We start from the raw sequence: 13652 nt of genomic DNA on the forward strand, positions 1-13652 counted from the left end.
GAATAGCTGCGATAATTGATGGGAGAATTGATTGTATTGATTGTTCTGTCCTCGCCAGCGGCGCGCAGGAGCGCCGCCTTATGAGCGCTGTCGCTGCGACACCAGTGGTATCAGTTGTGTCTCATGTATCGGCCCTACCTAGGGTGGGCTTGGCGCTTGACTCTGATTGGCTAGGATCACAGAATCCTGGTGCTCGAGTCCGCACCCGGATTCTGCCGCTTATCTGACAAGAGTAGATAGCTCTAAAGAGTAGCGCTAGACCTGCAATGCTTTTAAAGCCCTACAAGAGGTAGCTAAGGCCTACTTAAAATAGCTACTTTAAAAGTGTGTTTATTTATTACTAATATTTATTATAGCTACTAACGTTATAGACTGCTTGCTTAATGCTATATATATAAAGAGAGTTATAATTGTTTAAAAAGACTCCCAGCTATTTAAGCACTATAGTAAGAAGTACTCTATAGGGGGCTAGCAGTAGTAATAAAGAAGTAAGATTGTAGTAGAGCATACTTATATAATAGTAAATAGAACTTAATTCTATAATAATAATATTAATATTAAAGCTTAGTGTAGAGTAGTAGTAGACGTAAGAGAACGTATTTAATATCTATAATAAAATAAGACTTTAACGTAGCATAACCTAATAGTTATATACCTAACCTTACCTCTACCTAAGTCTTAGCCAACCTAACTCTACCTCTACCTAAGTCTTAGCTAACCTAACCTTACCTCTACCTAGGTCTTAGTAACCCTACCCCTACCTATGCTAAGGAACCTTAGCGTAGGTAGGGGTAGGAGTAGGGCTGGGTATTATATAAGCCAACCCTACCCTTACTCTACCCCTACCCATTCGCCAGTCTATACCTACTTATTTAAAATAAATTAAGTAAACTTTATTCTCTTTTTTTCTAACAAGTTCTAGTTCTTTTTCTTAGAGTTAAAGGCACTTCTACTACTACTTTAAGTAGTATTACTATCTTTATTATCTTTACTATTAGTATATATTAGCTATTCTATCTACTGAGAAGTTAAACGTAGCCTCTTAGGCTTTACTATTTATAGAGGTGTAGTATAAAACTATAATGTCTTCTTAGTAAAGAGAGTAAAACTATAGGCTCTTCCTTGTTCTATAGGCTATAAGAGAGGGGAGAGAGTGTAAAGTATAAGTAGTTAGTTCTTTAAATAAGAGATTTTTCTAAGAGATATTGTTAATTAATTTTTCTTATAGACTCAACTACTAATTTATATTCCTTGTTAAAAGTAAGCAGTGCTTAGTTAGCACAAGGGTTATGGTGACCCTGTGCCTTTGCACAATACTACTTACTTTAGCTATAGGATTCCATTTTCAATAAGCATCTAGAGTTAAGTTCCTTACTTACTTTATTCTATTATGCTTTTATAATTATACTTTTATTTTTATAAATAGCTAACATTTTATAATAAAGTAAGTAGTTAAGAGTATTTATAATTAACGTATAAGTATTTTGATATCTTTTCATAAATAGCTAATTACGATTGCTAAAATTTAATATAATTATAATAACCATAAAAAGTCTTTTAATACTAGACAGACTTTCAACACTTATATCTACGCTTAAAGCTTATTATTTTTCATAAGTTTATTCATAATAAGGTAAAAAAAGTCTCAAGTTCATATATAATTAAAAATCTGACATTAAGTAGTAGAGAAAGATTATATATATAGAATTGTATTCAAAATAGGTTTATTAAAATGTTATGAAATGAAAACTATTTTATAGATACTAAGGTTTTGAACGTTTTTAAACTGGGTAAGTAGTAGCTTTCGTAAATATAATATATTAAAATATGACTACCACTGCTATGTTGAGTAGACTATAGTATAACTGTAAAGGGCTACGCCAGAGAGGCATGACCTACAGGTCACATGGCAGTGAATCACATGACTTTAGTCACGTGACTAAATGACGTGGTTAGTTACGTACGAACAAGCTTAAGTAAGGAGGAAGACTAAAGGTCTGAGCGTTCGTACGAGTAACAACTATAAAAGGAGGGCCCTCTAGATAGTTCTTTTCTGTATCTTTCTTCTTCTGTACAATAGGTGAATGCATACTCGTTAGTTAGGCCTCTCTCGCCCATAACAATAACAATAAGTTTTTAATTTTTAGCTATTTATATTTTTAATAATTAAGCTTGAAGTTCTGTAGCAATAGCAATAGAAATAGTAAAAGAGTAGTAGTGGTAAAAGACTTATGTATAGAGGCTGTTTTTTAGTAGATAAAATACTATCTCTTTATAATCCATTTCTAAACTACTTATGATATTAGCTTAGAAGCCTTACTATGTTAGGAAGACTCAGCAATAATGATTATGATTATATTGTTATAACTATAGTATAAGTCTATGAGATAATTTAGATTACTTTATATACATATATAATCTTACTAACTATATTACTTATATTCTATTTTAGCTAGAAAGAAACCAAGTAGCTATGACTTTTAATTACACTTAGAGTAGCTTTCTTATACTTAGTATCAGTGTATATAATCTGAGAGAATTAGTAAGAAATTTTTTTTTAATTAATACATAAAAGGCCGCGGCTAGATATGCATGAAATAAGTTAATATAACGTGGTTCATAAGCGAGTCAGTCACCCAAGCGAGTCAGTCACTCCCCACCAGCGCGTTGACGTTGATACTACTGTAACGGGCTGAACGCCCTTTGGATAGCTCCTCGATGGAATCTCGGTCAAGCAGCAGACGCCAGGTCTTACTCTGCAACCCGGCATCTGTGCGAGGCCTGAGCGGCGCCCAGACGACGCGCTCAGACACTCGGTGCAACCTTTCTCCGACAAGTAAATAAACACCACGCAAGTAGACTCTATAGCTCTCTATCGAATACAACCTCTTGTATACCTCGCAATTGCTCCCCGGAGCGCAGCCCCTTACAACTACAACGCGTTATGTCTTAACAACACAACTATTAATCAACTTATCCTAAATTAGATATTTAACTTGCTCTTTTTAATATCTAATTATAACGTATTTAAAGCTAAAGACGCGCTGCCTCTATCTATAACGTGCCGTAAAGTATAATATTTAATTAATAGGCTAGAAAGCGCCCCTAACACAACTATAAACTAAATTTAAAGCGCCTAAATAAGCTAGAAGAGGAGGCTTTTATTAGACGTATTTTTAAAGAGTCTGCGCGTGGATTTGCCCCTATAAAGGCTAAGGTTTAAGCAATAGCTAATAAACTATTAAAGAAGCGTAGTAGCAACCCTATTAGCAAGAATTAGGTTAATAACTTTATTAGGCAGACTGCTAAGCTCTATACGCGCTAGAGCCGTCCCTATAATTACTAGCGAGCCGCCTGCAAGGACCTAGTAGCTATCTAGCGCTAGTTTAACTTAGTCTAGGCAATAAGGCAGAAGTAGGGTATTATAGACAATAATATTTACAACTTTAATAAAACTAGCTTTATAATAGGTAAGATTTTATTATAGTTATTAATTATAGTATTAGAAGGATATAGAAAAAAAGCAGATGCAGCTAGGCAACTATAAGTAGGTTACTATAATCTAAGGCGTGGGCGCGTTAGGTCGCTAAATATTACCCTTTGTTGTCTTTGCGGGTAAGGTGCTTATTAACGTTTAGTTTAAGGATTTGCCTACTAACTAAGTTCTTAAAGTTAGTCCTAATAGCTAGACAAATAATTAGCTTAGTCTTGCCTAGTTAGAGCTCTTTAATACCTATATAAAGAGCTCTACTATAGGTGGGTATTAACTGCTTATTTTTAATGGCTATAAGAGCTACTACTCTGTCGATTTCTAAGATCTTTGCAAGAAGAAGAATATTGTGCTTCTCTGCATGCCTGCGCACTTATCTCACCTATTGCAGCCTCTTAACGTCGCCTGCTTCTCGCCGTTAAAGCGCAAGTATAGCAACGCTATTTCAGGCTTAGCACGTAACCGCACCTACTATATTAGCAAAGAGACCTTCCTACTAGCCTTTAAGACTGCTTTTAAGCAGTCTATCACGAAGGAGAATATCCAAGCTAGCTTTAGAGGCGCTAGTCTAGTCCCATACAACCCACAGGCTGTGCTATCTAAGCTTAATGTGGTAGTGCAGACACCTGTACAATCACTACAACAGACAGCCGCCTAGCAGGCGCAGACACCACGCAACGCGCGCGAGGTTAAGGCTTAAAGTACTCTTATTCAACAAAGAGTAAGAAACCGCCTTAGGTCTTCTATAAATTCTCTTAATAAGAAGGTTGTATAGCTAAGTAAAGGGGCTTAGCAAATAGCACATAAAATAACGCTTATAAGAGAGGAAGTAGCTGCTCTTTAAGAGGCTCTAGATATAGCAAATAAGCGTAAGAGCTATAAGCGGCAATATATATAGATAGAAGAGACTCTTACTATAGGCGAAGTATAAGAAGTATTAGCTAAACAGGCGGGTAGTAGTTATAGTAATAGTGAGAGTGCGTTGAAGAGGGTGCGAGGAGAGCGGCGGTGCAGGCGTTGCCTCTATTAGCGTATCATTAACGTGGTTCATAAGCGAGTCGGTCACCTAAGCGAGTCGGTCACTCCCCACTAGCGCGTTGACGTTGACACGTTATTATAGTCTTTTATTATAACGTGTTTCACCAGTAAGCGGGCCACCCCAGTATGTGGGCCACTTCCCTATGATATCCCACCTTTGCATCAACAACGCGTAATGTCTCAACAACGCAACGCGTTAAAAACTTATACTAAAGCAGATCTATTTCTTGCTATTACTAATCTTAATTCTAAACAAATTTAGAGTGAACGACGCGCTGCTGCCGCCTATAGCGTCCCACGAACAACAATCTAGCGTCGACGAGCTGGACAGCGCCCTCGAAGCGATTGGGAGCCACCAGCAAGGCGCCTAACAAAACTAGAAGAGGAGGCTATTACTATGCGTGTAATAGTCGAGGCTGAGCGAGGACTACCCTGTGGGAAAGACGACGTGCGAGATATGGCCAACAGACTGCTCCGAGAGCGTGGCGGGAAGGAGGTGGGCAAGAACTGGGTTGATAGGTTTGTCTAGCGCAATCCTGAGCTGCGTACGCGCTAGAGCCGTCCATACGATCACCAGCGAGCTCTCTGCGAAGACCTAGCGCTTATTAAGGGCTAGTTTGAGCTAGTTTAGAATATGAAGGCAAAGTATAGTATCGTGGACGAAGATATCTATAACTTTGATAAGACTGGCTTTATTATAGGCAAGATTTTATCACAGTTAGTTATCACAGGCTCAGACAAACTAGGGAGAACAAAGAAGATCTAGCCAGGCAATCGTGAGTGGGTTACGCTGATATAAGGCGTTGGCGCAACAGGCACGCGTATCCTAGCGTTTCTTATCTTCGCTAGCAAGGTTCTAATCTCTACCTAGTTCACGGAGGATCTGCCACGCGACTAGGTGATCTAAGTTAGTCCTACCAGCTAGACGAACAACAATCTAGCGCTTGACTAGCTTCGTCACTTTGATTCCCATGCGCGGCCTGTGGGGACGCATAGGCTGCTTATTATTGACGGCTATGAGAGCCACTGCTCGGTGGATTTCCGAGATCTCTGCGAAGAGATGAAGATAATCCTCCTCTGTATGCCTCCCCACTCGTCGCACCTCTTACAGCCTCTTGATGTGGGCTGCTTCTCGCCGTTAAAGCGCGCGTATGGTGATGCTATCTTGGTCTTAGCACGCAATCGCATCTATTATATTAGCAAAGAAACCTTCCTACTAGCGTTTAAAAAGGCCTATTATAAGGCTATTACACCAGAAAATATCCGCGGAGGGTTCTAAGGTGCTAGACTTTCACCGCACGATTATAACGTTATTTTATCACAGCTTAACGTCATGCTGCGTACGCCAACTCCACCAGCGCAAGAGACTACTGCTTGGGAGCCGAAAACGCCGCGCAACGCGCGCGAAATGGAGGCGCAGGCTACGCTTATTCGAAACCGTATGTAAATCCAGCAAGGGTCTCCTACAAGTTCTCTTAAGGAGTAGATACAGCAGTTAAGTAAGGGAGCTTAGTAGATAGCTTATAATATAGTGTTAATATAGGAGAAACTTAATCGCCTTAAAGCTACGATTACTAAAGTAACGAAGCGAAAAACTCGTAAGAGGCGCTACGTACAGGCAGAGGGGTCCTAGACAGTTAGCCAGATAGCTAATCAGATCGCTAAGGCAGAGGGTGGTAGCTATAATAATGGTGCAACGTCTGCGAAGAGGGTGCGTAGTGAACGGCGCTGCGGGCGTTGCAGCCAAATTGGACACAACTCTCGCACTTGTCAAGTAGAATTAGAGGGTATAGAGGATAGCAATGCGTCTAAAGAATAATATCTTATTCTACTTAATAAAAAGTATTGTAGTAGTGTTGCGCAATACTATTACAAAGATGTAAAAGTTTGGGGAGGTGGCCCACATACTGGGGTGGCCCGCTTACTGGTGAAACACGTTAGTTAATAAACTATTGCAATATACTAAATTAATTATTTAAATCGCTACTATTACTTGTACTATCTATCGTAACTGCGCAGGTATGAGCGTTGTGTCTAGTCTGCTTATATAGAAAAGAGCTTTCTAATCGTGTACACATTATATACTATGTAGAAGCTGACCCTTTAAGTCTAAGTATAGAATAGTGTTAGTTCTGAACTGTGATCGCTTCTGTGTGGGTTTAGGATAACTACTAGTCCTATCATAACCCGTTGCGGTCTTACTTCGACCCGTTGCGGTCCTACTTCAACCCGTTGCGGTCCTAATTCAAGCTGCTACTCGTACAACATCCTTGCTTAAGTACCCCATATGCAGTTAGCGTACCAACACTATACTGCCGTCCGCTAGCTTTGAGCTGTCTACGGCAAATTTCTTCTATCTCCGCAGTTGCAGATGTGAGACAATGGACGGTCATACTACGGTATTCTCCTCTTATTATAATTCACCAAGTAGTTTCCCGTACTATCCATAATACTAAGTGCAAAGACGTAGAACCCAAGAATACTGAATACCTAACAATATCCCATAAAATATTCCTGCTTCTCTTTACAAACTAGGGACGATTTTCCTATAAATCAGTTCATTGCTGCACGCAAGAGGTTAACAAGGCTACGGCGTCTGGGCTAGATTGTTTTCTAGGTCATGAATCTACGATGGATGAAAAGTCCTAGTCATGAGGTGAGTAGCATCTGTGCTCCTATCTGGTATGACTGTAAGGCAGATCCTGATAATATGAGATCGACTAGATCCGCAAGTCTCGTCAAATTAGAAAGTGTGGTCTTCTGTGCATGCTCCTAGTCATCGCTATCTGTATTGGAATCGCTATTATCCTTTTAAACGCCCTACGCGCTACTTCTGCTACAAAAAACTTACTTCTACAATTCTCAACAACATTCGGAAAAGCAGGGACTAAGCGCTGGGAGGATTGTGGAGGAACACCTGAAGAAGCACGGCGCCGGAACTGTCACTTTGACATCTTATCTATGGCCTGGCAAACGCATGAGTGCTTCGATCATGCTACTACTTCCGCATTTCTAGCCCACTATGAGTATTTTAACACATCTAGCATACACTCTGACAACACAATACGTCAAAGCCAAAGTCAAAAACAAGACGACAAGGATGTCGCCGTGACAGCCTGGAGGTTCTTTCTTGACGAGGCCGGCCAAAATGAGACCCCGCTGTCGGTTGTACTCTCTGGACAACACAAGATCTATGTTACCCAAGAATATCATTACACGCATTGTACGTATATGTGGCGTCAGATGCACCGGGCATACGCGGAGCTAGGGTACATTGATAGCCACTTAGCGAACTGGGGTCATACATTACATTGCCAAAAGGTGCTCCTAGGGGGTATAGATGATAAAGACAAGATTGGGGCAGTGGGGAAGGTGTTGTATCCTAAATGTATCAAAGTTGGAGATGGCTTACGGAGTCCGCCATTAATCCAGGCGGGGCCATATTAAACGTTGATGTTTCTTAGGCAAAGTAAGAACAGTTATCTTCCTGGGCTTGGAGTATTTATTACTTAAAGTATATATTGGAAATATCGGACTATAGTCTATTAATACCGGTAAAGAGATTGGAAGCATATGAATCTTGTTATTTTGCTGTGATGTGTGCTGGAGTGTGTGCACTGCTTGTTCGTCTTTTTGGCTTTGCGATGTTCTATGACCGAGTCTTGATCACAATGTGAGGCGAATAGACAAAGGATAATCGTTCTAGAGGCCTACAGAGCTAGAGAAAAGGCCATGGTTGAACCGAAGAAAACTACTAATAAGGAAAAGTATCCTATGTAGCGGTGTGCAACACAGAATCTTGGTCGCCGCAAGTCATCGTCTCGACTCGAAACACCACATCCACTAGTTTGGACACATACCTCCTCTCAGGTCCTCCACAGTATCGAGCTTGCCCTTCACCGGCCCCAGACTATCGTATTCTGCCTTCATCATCCCTCGCCTCGATTTCGCCGCACTCCTGAAGCCACCCCTTCCAACTCCCGCACCAGCAAGAGCGCTAAAGACAGTCATGAAGGCGTTTTCCGGGTCCTGAACTACGCCATACACCGTGAGTGCAGCGTCTCCTACTGTGCCGATAAGCCTGGCAATGGTTCGGATGGCAGTGAGCTCGGCTGCGGCTTCGCCAACAAAAGGAATGAAGAACAGGAGACCCATGATGAAGTTGAGAATAAACTCTTCGCGCTCCGCTTTTTTAATTTCATCAGCCTTTTGCACAGTCTCCTCCATTGCTGAGATTGCTTCCTCGGTAGAAAAGGCCGGTAGCGACATCGAGTCGACGAGGTCGGATTCGGTGATTTGCTCGTCCCAGATACCTGCGATCGACATATCTTGGAAGCGGTATAGCATATCTAGAGCCTTTGGGTATGAATCGCCAATGATATCCTTGGGGTTGTATATCTTAACCTTGTCCCCGTTCATCATAGGGTAGTTCTTGAAGTAGTTGTTGTTCCACTGGATGCAGTTCTGAACGTTCTCGCCGGCGTACTGGCAGCCGTTGTTGATGCGCATCAATCGTTTGCCCATTGTAATCCACTCTTTGTCGATACCCCATGTCTCGGAGAGATCGTTGTAAAACCCATCCTTATCCTTCAAGGTGAAAGTTGCGTTTGGGATATAGTCGCCGTCCAGCGTGCCTTTCTGAAACTCAATCCTGGGACACTTATCCATGGGATACTCGCCTTTGCCGCCCTTGCAATTGGATCCCTTGATACAGTTCTCGATACAGGTAGCATATCGGCAGTCCTTACAGCACGTTCCCCGAGTCTTGTAATCCGAGCAACTAAAGTACTTGTCAACTTTGTCGCTTGTCATGAAGTTGTTGATCTGATCGGGAATCTGGTCCTTCACATAGCTGGCATAGATCCTGAACTTGTCGTCGTAACGCTTGTCGACGAGATCCTTGTACTTTTTCAGTGCACCATCAAGGACGGATATCTGCACGTCTGTGATGTACTGCTCCATACAATGGCTGGGAATTGTTCCTTTACGGTCTTTCAACTGGTCCAGTGAGTTGTACTGACCCTCGCAGTCAGCCCAGTAGTTTTCGTCGATAGGCATTTCGTAGTCCTCTGGCTCATCCGCCCTATGATAAATTAGCGATTTTTAACGTGATAGTTGGTAGAGAGCTTACCCATGCCAATCTTGAAGATCCACCGCCCAGTCTGTGGTTCCAGCGAAGTTGTACGAATCATAGAACTTCGAACGAGACCCTTTCATATCGTCGTCCATCCAGGCGACCCACTCTGTGTGATTGAAGACCATGATGTTTGAGCCTTCGTTTGTGTATTTCTTGTTGAGGCTACCAGTATTGATAATCTCTTGGATCTCGGCGTTGGAAATGTAACCGCTAGTGTTTGTGCATCGGCCTTTGTAGGCATCGGAAACTCGAGGCGATCCAGTGAACAAACAGCTCTCGCTGTCACACCCAGCTTGTGCCATCTTGAAAGACCGGCCATAGCTGGAGACTCCAACAACCTATGCCTATGTCAACCTGATTTTCTCAATTTCATTAGCCACAATACTGCTTACCACTTTGCCAGAGTCAGCTCCAGCCTTGGTAATCATAGACAGCGCGTCCTTCGTCTCAGTCTCATTGACATGGGATCTTAAGCAATTTCCGGTATCGCATCCAGGGGGAAGTCCATTTGTTACCGTAGTCCCATTGGCCGTGCAGATCTTAGGCCATGTATACGATGTAGTCGAGGGCCTTGGCCATGTCTTTAATAGGGAAGGACTTTAGGTACCAGTATGATGCGGGTGCTGCAAATGAAACCGATTTGGAAGATCCGAGGGATATCTTGAGTCTTGAAAGTAGTCGGTGATAGTTGACACCATTGACAGGATCATTAGTCGGAATATCAGGAATGTCAGGAGCCTAGAAGTCATCATGTCAGCACGTTCATAATGGCGATTGCTCAGATACTTACTCCGGGATATTCCCAGTCAAGATCGACCCCATCGAGCCCATGCTCGTTAAAGAAGCTGATGATGTTGTTCTTGAACGTGTCGCGGTTGGCTGGCAGAACGGCCTCACGTAAGATCTGGAATGTTCCAGGTTCAGTACTGAAGGCCCAACCACCAAAAGAGATGATTTTTTGACGTTTGTGAGCGTTTTGAAGCTTTCGAACTCCCCTAGAGTCTTCTCATCGGTGATTTCTGGCTTGTATGTCCCTCGCGTAACGTTTGCGAAAGCAAAATGAACGTGCGTGTACTCCTCGGCAATGGATGTGACTGGCATGTTCAAGCATGGACGATTGTGATTCCAGCTCTCGTAGTATGCGATTTTGATCTTTTTCGCTGGTGCAGTGCCTTTAATGATGTCTCTACCGCAATTGCTGATACCTGATGCCTGTCAGTACGTGTTGCAAAGTACAGATAGGGCGAGGTACATACATCCATTCTTGCCAGGGGCAGAGGTTCCGGGGGCACCAGTTTCAGACTTGCTCACAACGCAAAAGTCATCGGTCATACCACACTGGCCCCAGATATTGCAGCAAACATTCAATGGACAAGGGTTGAGCATGCTGATGTTAGTGGATGCGGATGGCTGTACAGTTCCATTCTTTGTGGGTCCACAGACGGCGTTCTATGGCGTTGTGGGTTAGTAAAAGACGTAGCTCTGCAAGCGTAAATGGCAAAAATCATAAGTATGTACCGGAACAGTGGCAGGCATGGGTAGTGTGCCCTTGCTGACACACATCAAGAAATTCTCATAGAACACCTCGGGTTTGCAGCCATTCCAACCCCAAGTGTTCTTGTTGAACTCCATAAGATCGTCAACCGTAAGATCGCGAGCGACGGCAACCTTCGAGCAGCTATCGTCCTTCTTCGTGTAGTAGGTTGCGCAATTTCCATTTGCATCGGGCTTAGGTTTCAGGTCAGGATACTTGCCAGCAGTGCAGCACACCTTCTGCCCCGGCATGAGATTTGAGCAAAGATTTGTCTTAGTATTAGCTTTTATGAAATCGTTTGCACTGATGCCACATTTGGCAGCGAGAGTTGTACAATCGTCTTTTTCAACAACGTCCCTTGTCTTGCAAGTGCCGTCCGAATTGCCAGAAGGAAGTGTGCTTGGTAGGATTCCACTGCTGCAACAGACTACCTCGTCTTTGATGAGTGTGTTGCAAAGGTTGGCGCGGTTGTACTTCTCCAAGTCCGTCTGGGTAATGCCACATCGATTCGCAACAGCCCAGCAACCATCACCGCCGTTCACGGTGGTAGTCTTGCAGTCTGCTCTGATGTCGAGGCGAGCTCTTCTGTCCAGGTGAGCGGGTGAAGTATTTCGAGATTGAACAGTCGAGTTGGTGCTGTTACTCGGGATCTGGTTAACCGAGGCAGGAATTCGTATGGTGACCTGCATCCAATCTTTGCCTGAATTGTCTTGAGGGACGCAATCACCGCTCAACCAAGTCTTGATAGCTTCCTGTACGAACGATAAATTTTTTGCACTTGTCGCCACGATGCCCACGCCATAGCCGGCGCCACGCCCTTCAGCTCCACACAGCTGAACGACAGTCGTTTTGGAGATGCCCTCTTCCTGAGCATGAGCCAAGAACTTTTTCAGCACCTCAGTTGTCAAGCTGTGTTGATTGACCTCGGCTCCAGCATACACACCGATGACTGAGGACCGAGAGTATGCGAACTCCATGACGCTGTGATTGCATGCTGGCGTCTGTAGTGCAAGGTGGTTCATGACTTGACTTCCAGCCGAGACCAGGTGGTTTGTGGAAAAGGCATCATTGCCTGATGCTGGTTGATGCATGGATATGGACACTTGTTCTAACATGCGGTTGGCTGTTGTGCAGAGCGAGGCTTTTTCGGCGTCGGATTCGAAAGCAGATGTAGCCACTGATGCATAATCGGCATTACATGCGCGAGTTATGATCTTGCCATGTAGATCAGCTTCGGCGTTCTGAACAACCATGTCAATGAGCATCGTCTCATTACAGGCCGCTAGCCGCTCCGCATCCGAGTACAAGAACCATTCAGCTCTCGAAGCAACATCTTTCGTGGCACTGCATAGTACGGGACAACGCCCAAGAACAGTGTCATTCACGCTTTGGGCTTCTGCTAGCCACTTGTCGAGATCGTCGCCCTCATTCGCTCGTCGAATTACCTCCACCCTGGAACATGAAGCCCTTGTGTGTGCTGTCAGGAAACCAAGCTTGAGTCACTTGAAGACCGTAAATCTCGTCTGGTGGAATTGGAGATCGATCAATGTGAGGCATGGCCTGTACAACAAGTTGTCCAGGATAGACAGCCAAGATGATGGCTTGAATGAACATGGCATGACTTACAGAGCACCCCCAAGAAGTAAAACATAATAAAAACCGCTACAAAGTGATAATTTCGCCATGGTCGAGCACCCAGACCAAGATGAGCGGATGAAAGAGAGTTGAATAGCGAATGAGCTGGTCGAACCTTGGATTCAGCATGACAGTTGTAGTAGACGTCTTCTTCTGCTGTGGGCACTCTGTTAGCGTTTTCTTTTCTGGGACGATCAGGCACACCCTCGGCCGCTTCTGTCGTGCATGAAATACATGGTTTGTACATGCAGCGTCATGCAGGTACCATGCGTGGTGGTGAGGCCTGACCGCATGCCGCCGCTGCAGGGCGGCTCCTCGCTTGGCCAGACCTAACTAGCCCCACCACAAAGTGCGCGCGACCACAAAGTGCGCGCGCGCCTTACAACCACCTCAACCTCAACGCGTCGTATCCCCACCACCATGGCTAATATTGAGGCTGCGCTTGCAGCTATTAATGCCCTAGGACCTGATGAGCCTTTTTCGTATACAGATATTGCAAAAAAATATAGTGTTGTTCGATCTACGCTTACCCAAAGACACCAAGGCCTACACGCCTCACGCGCGATAGGTGGCCAAAAACGGCAGCTCCTCCACCCACAGCAGGAGCAGGCCCTAATCGCCTATATTAATCGACTAACAGATAGAGGCTTACCACCTACTCAGCCAATGATACGCAATTTTGCCTCACAGATCGCCAAGACTGAGGTTGGAGTACACTGGGCTAGTCGCTTCGTCCAGCGCTATCCTGATCAACTTACCTCAAGGTGGGCAAAAAGGCCTTGATAACTGTCGCCACAAAGCAGATTCGAAGAAGCAAA

At 43.8% G+C, this 13652-nt stretch overlaps 2 protein-coding genes across 2 annotated transcripts; one reads left to right on the forward strand and one right to left on the reverse strand.

The window, feature by feature from the left end:
- Positions 1-7148: 7148 nt before the first annotated feature.
- SETTUDRAFT_30821 (uncharacterized protein) lies at positions 7149-7975 on the forward strand (the record flags this gene model as incomplete). Its single annotated transcript, XM_008026797.1, has 2 exons — positions 7149-7184; positions 7253-7975. The coding sequence occupies 2 exons, from the start codon at positions 7149-7151 to the stop codon at positions 7973-7975; spliced, it is 759 nt and encodes a 252-aa protein (XP_008024988.1).
- Positions 7976-8371: 396 nt separating this feature from the next.
- Positions 8372-12963, reverse strand: SETTUDRAFT_153307 (glycoside hydrolase family 18 protein; the record flags this gene model as incomplete). Its single annotated transcript, XM_008026980.1, has 9 exons — positions 8372-9611; positions 9660-10003; positions 10058-10133; positions 10264-10403; positions 10456-10569; positions 10629-10870; positions 10922-11114; positions 11184-12623; positions 12895-12963. The coding sequence occupies 9 exons, from the start codon at positions 12961-12963 to the stop codon at positions 8372-8374; spliced, it is 3858 nt and encodes a 1285-aa protein (XP_008025171.1).
- Positions 12964-13652: the final 689 nt, after the last annotated feature.

This window comes from Exserohilum turcica (assembly GCF_000359705.1).
Source record: "Exserohilum turcica Et28A unplaced genomic scaffold SETTUscaffold_2, whole genome shotgun sequence".
Lineage (NCBI taxonomy): Eukaryota > Fungi > Ascomycota > Dothideomycetes > Pleosporales > Pleosporaceae > Exserohilum > Exserohilum turcicum.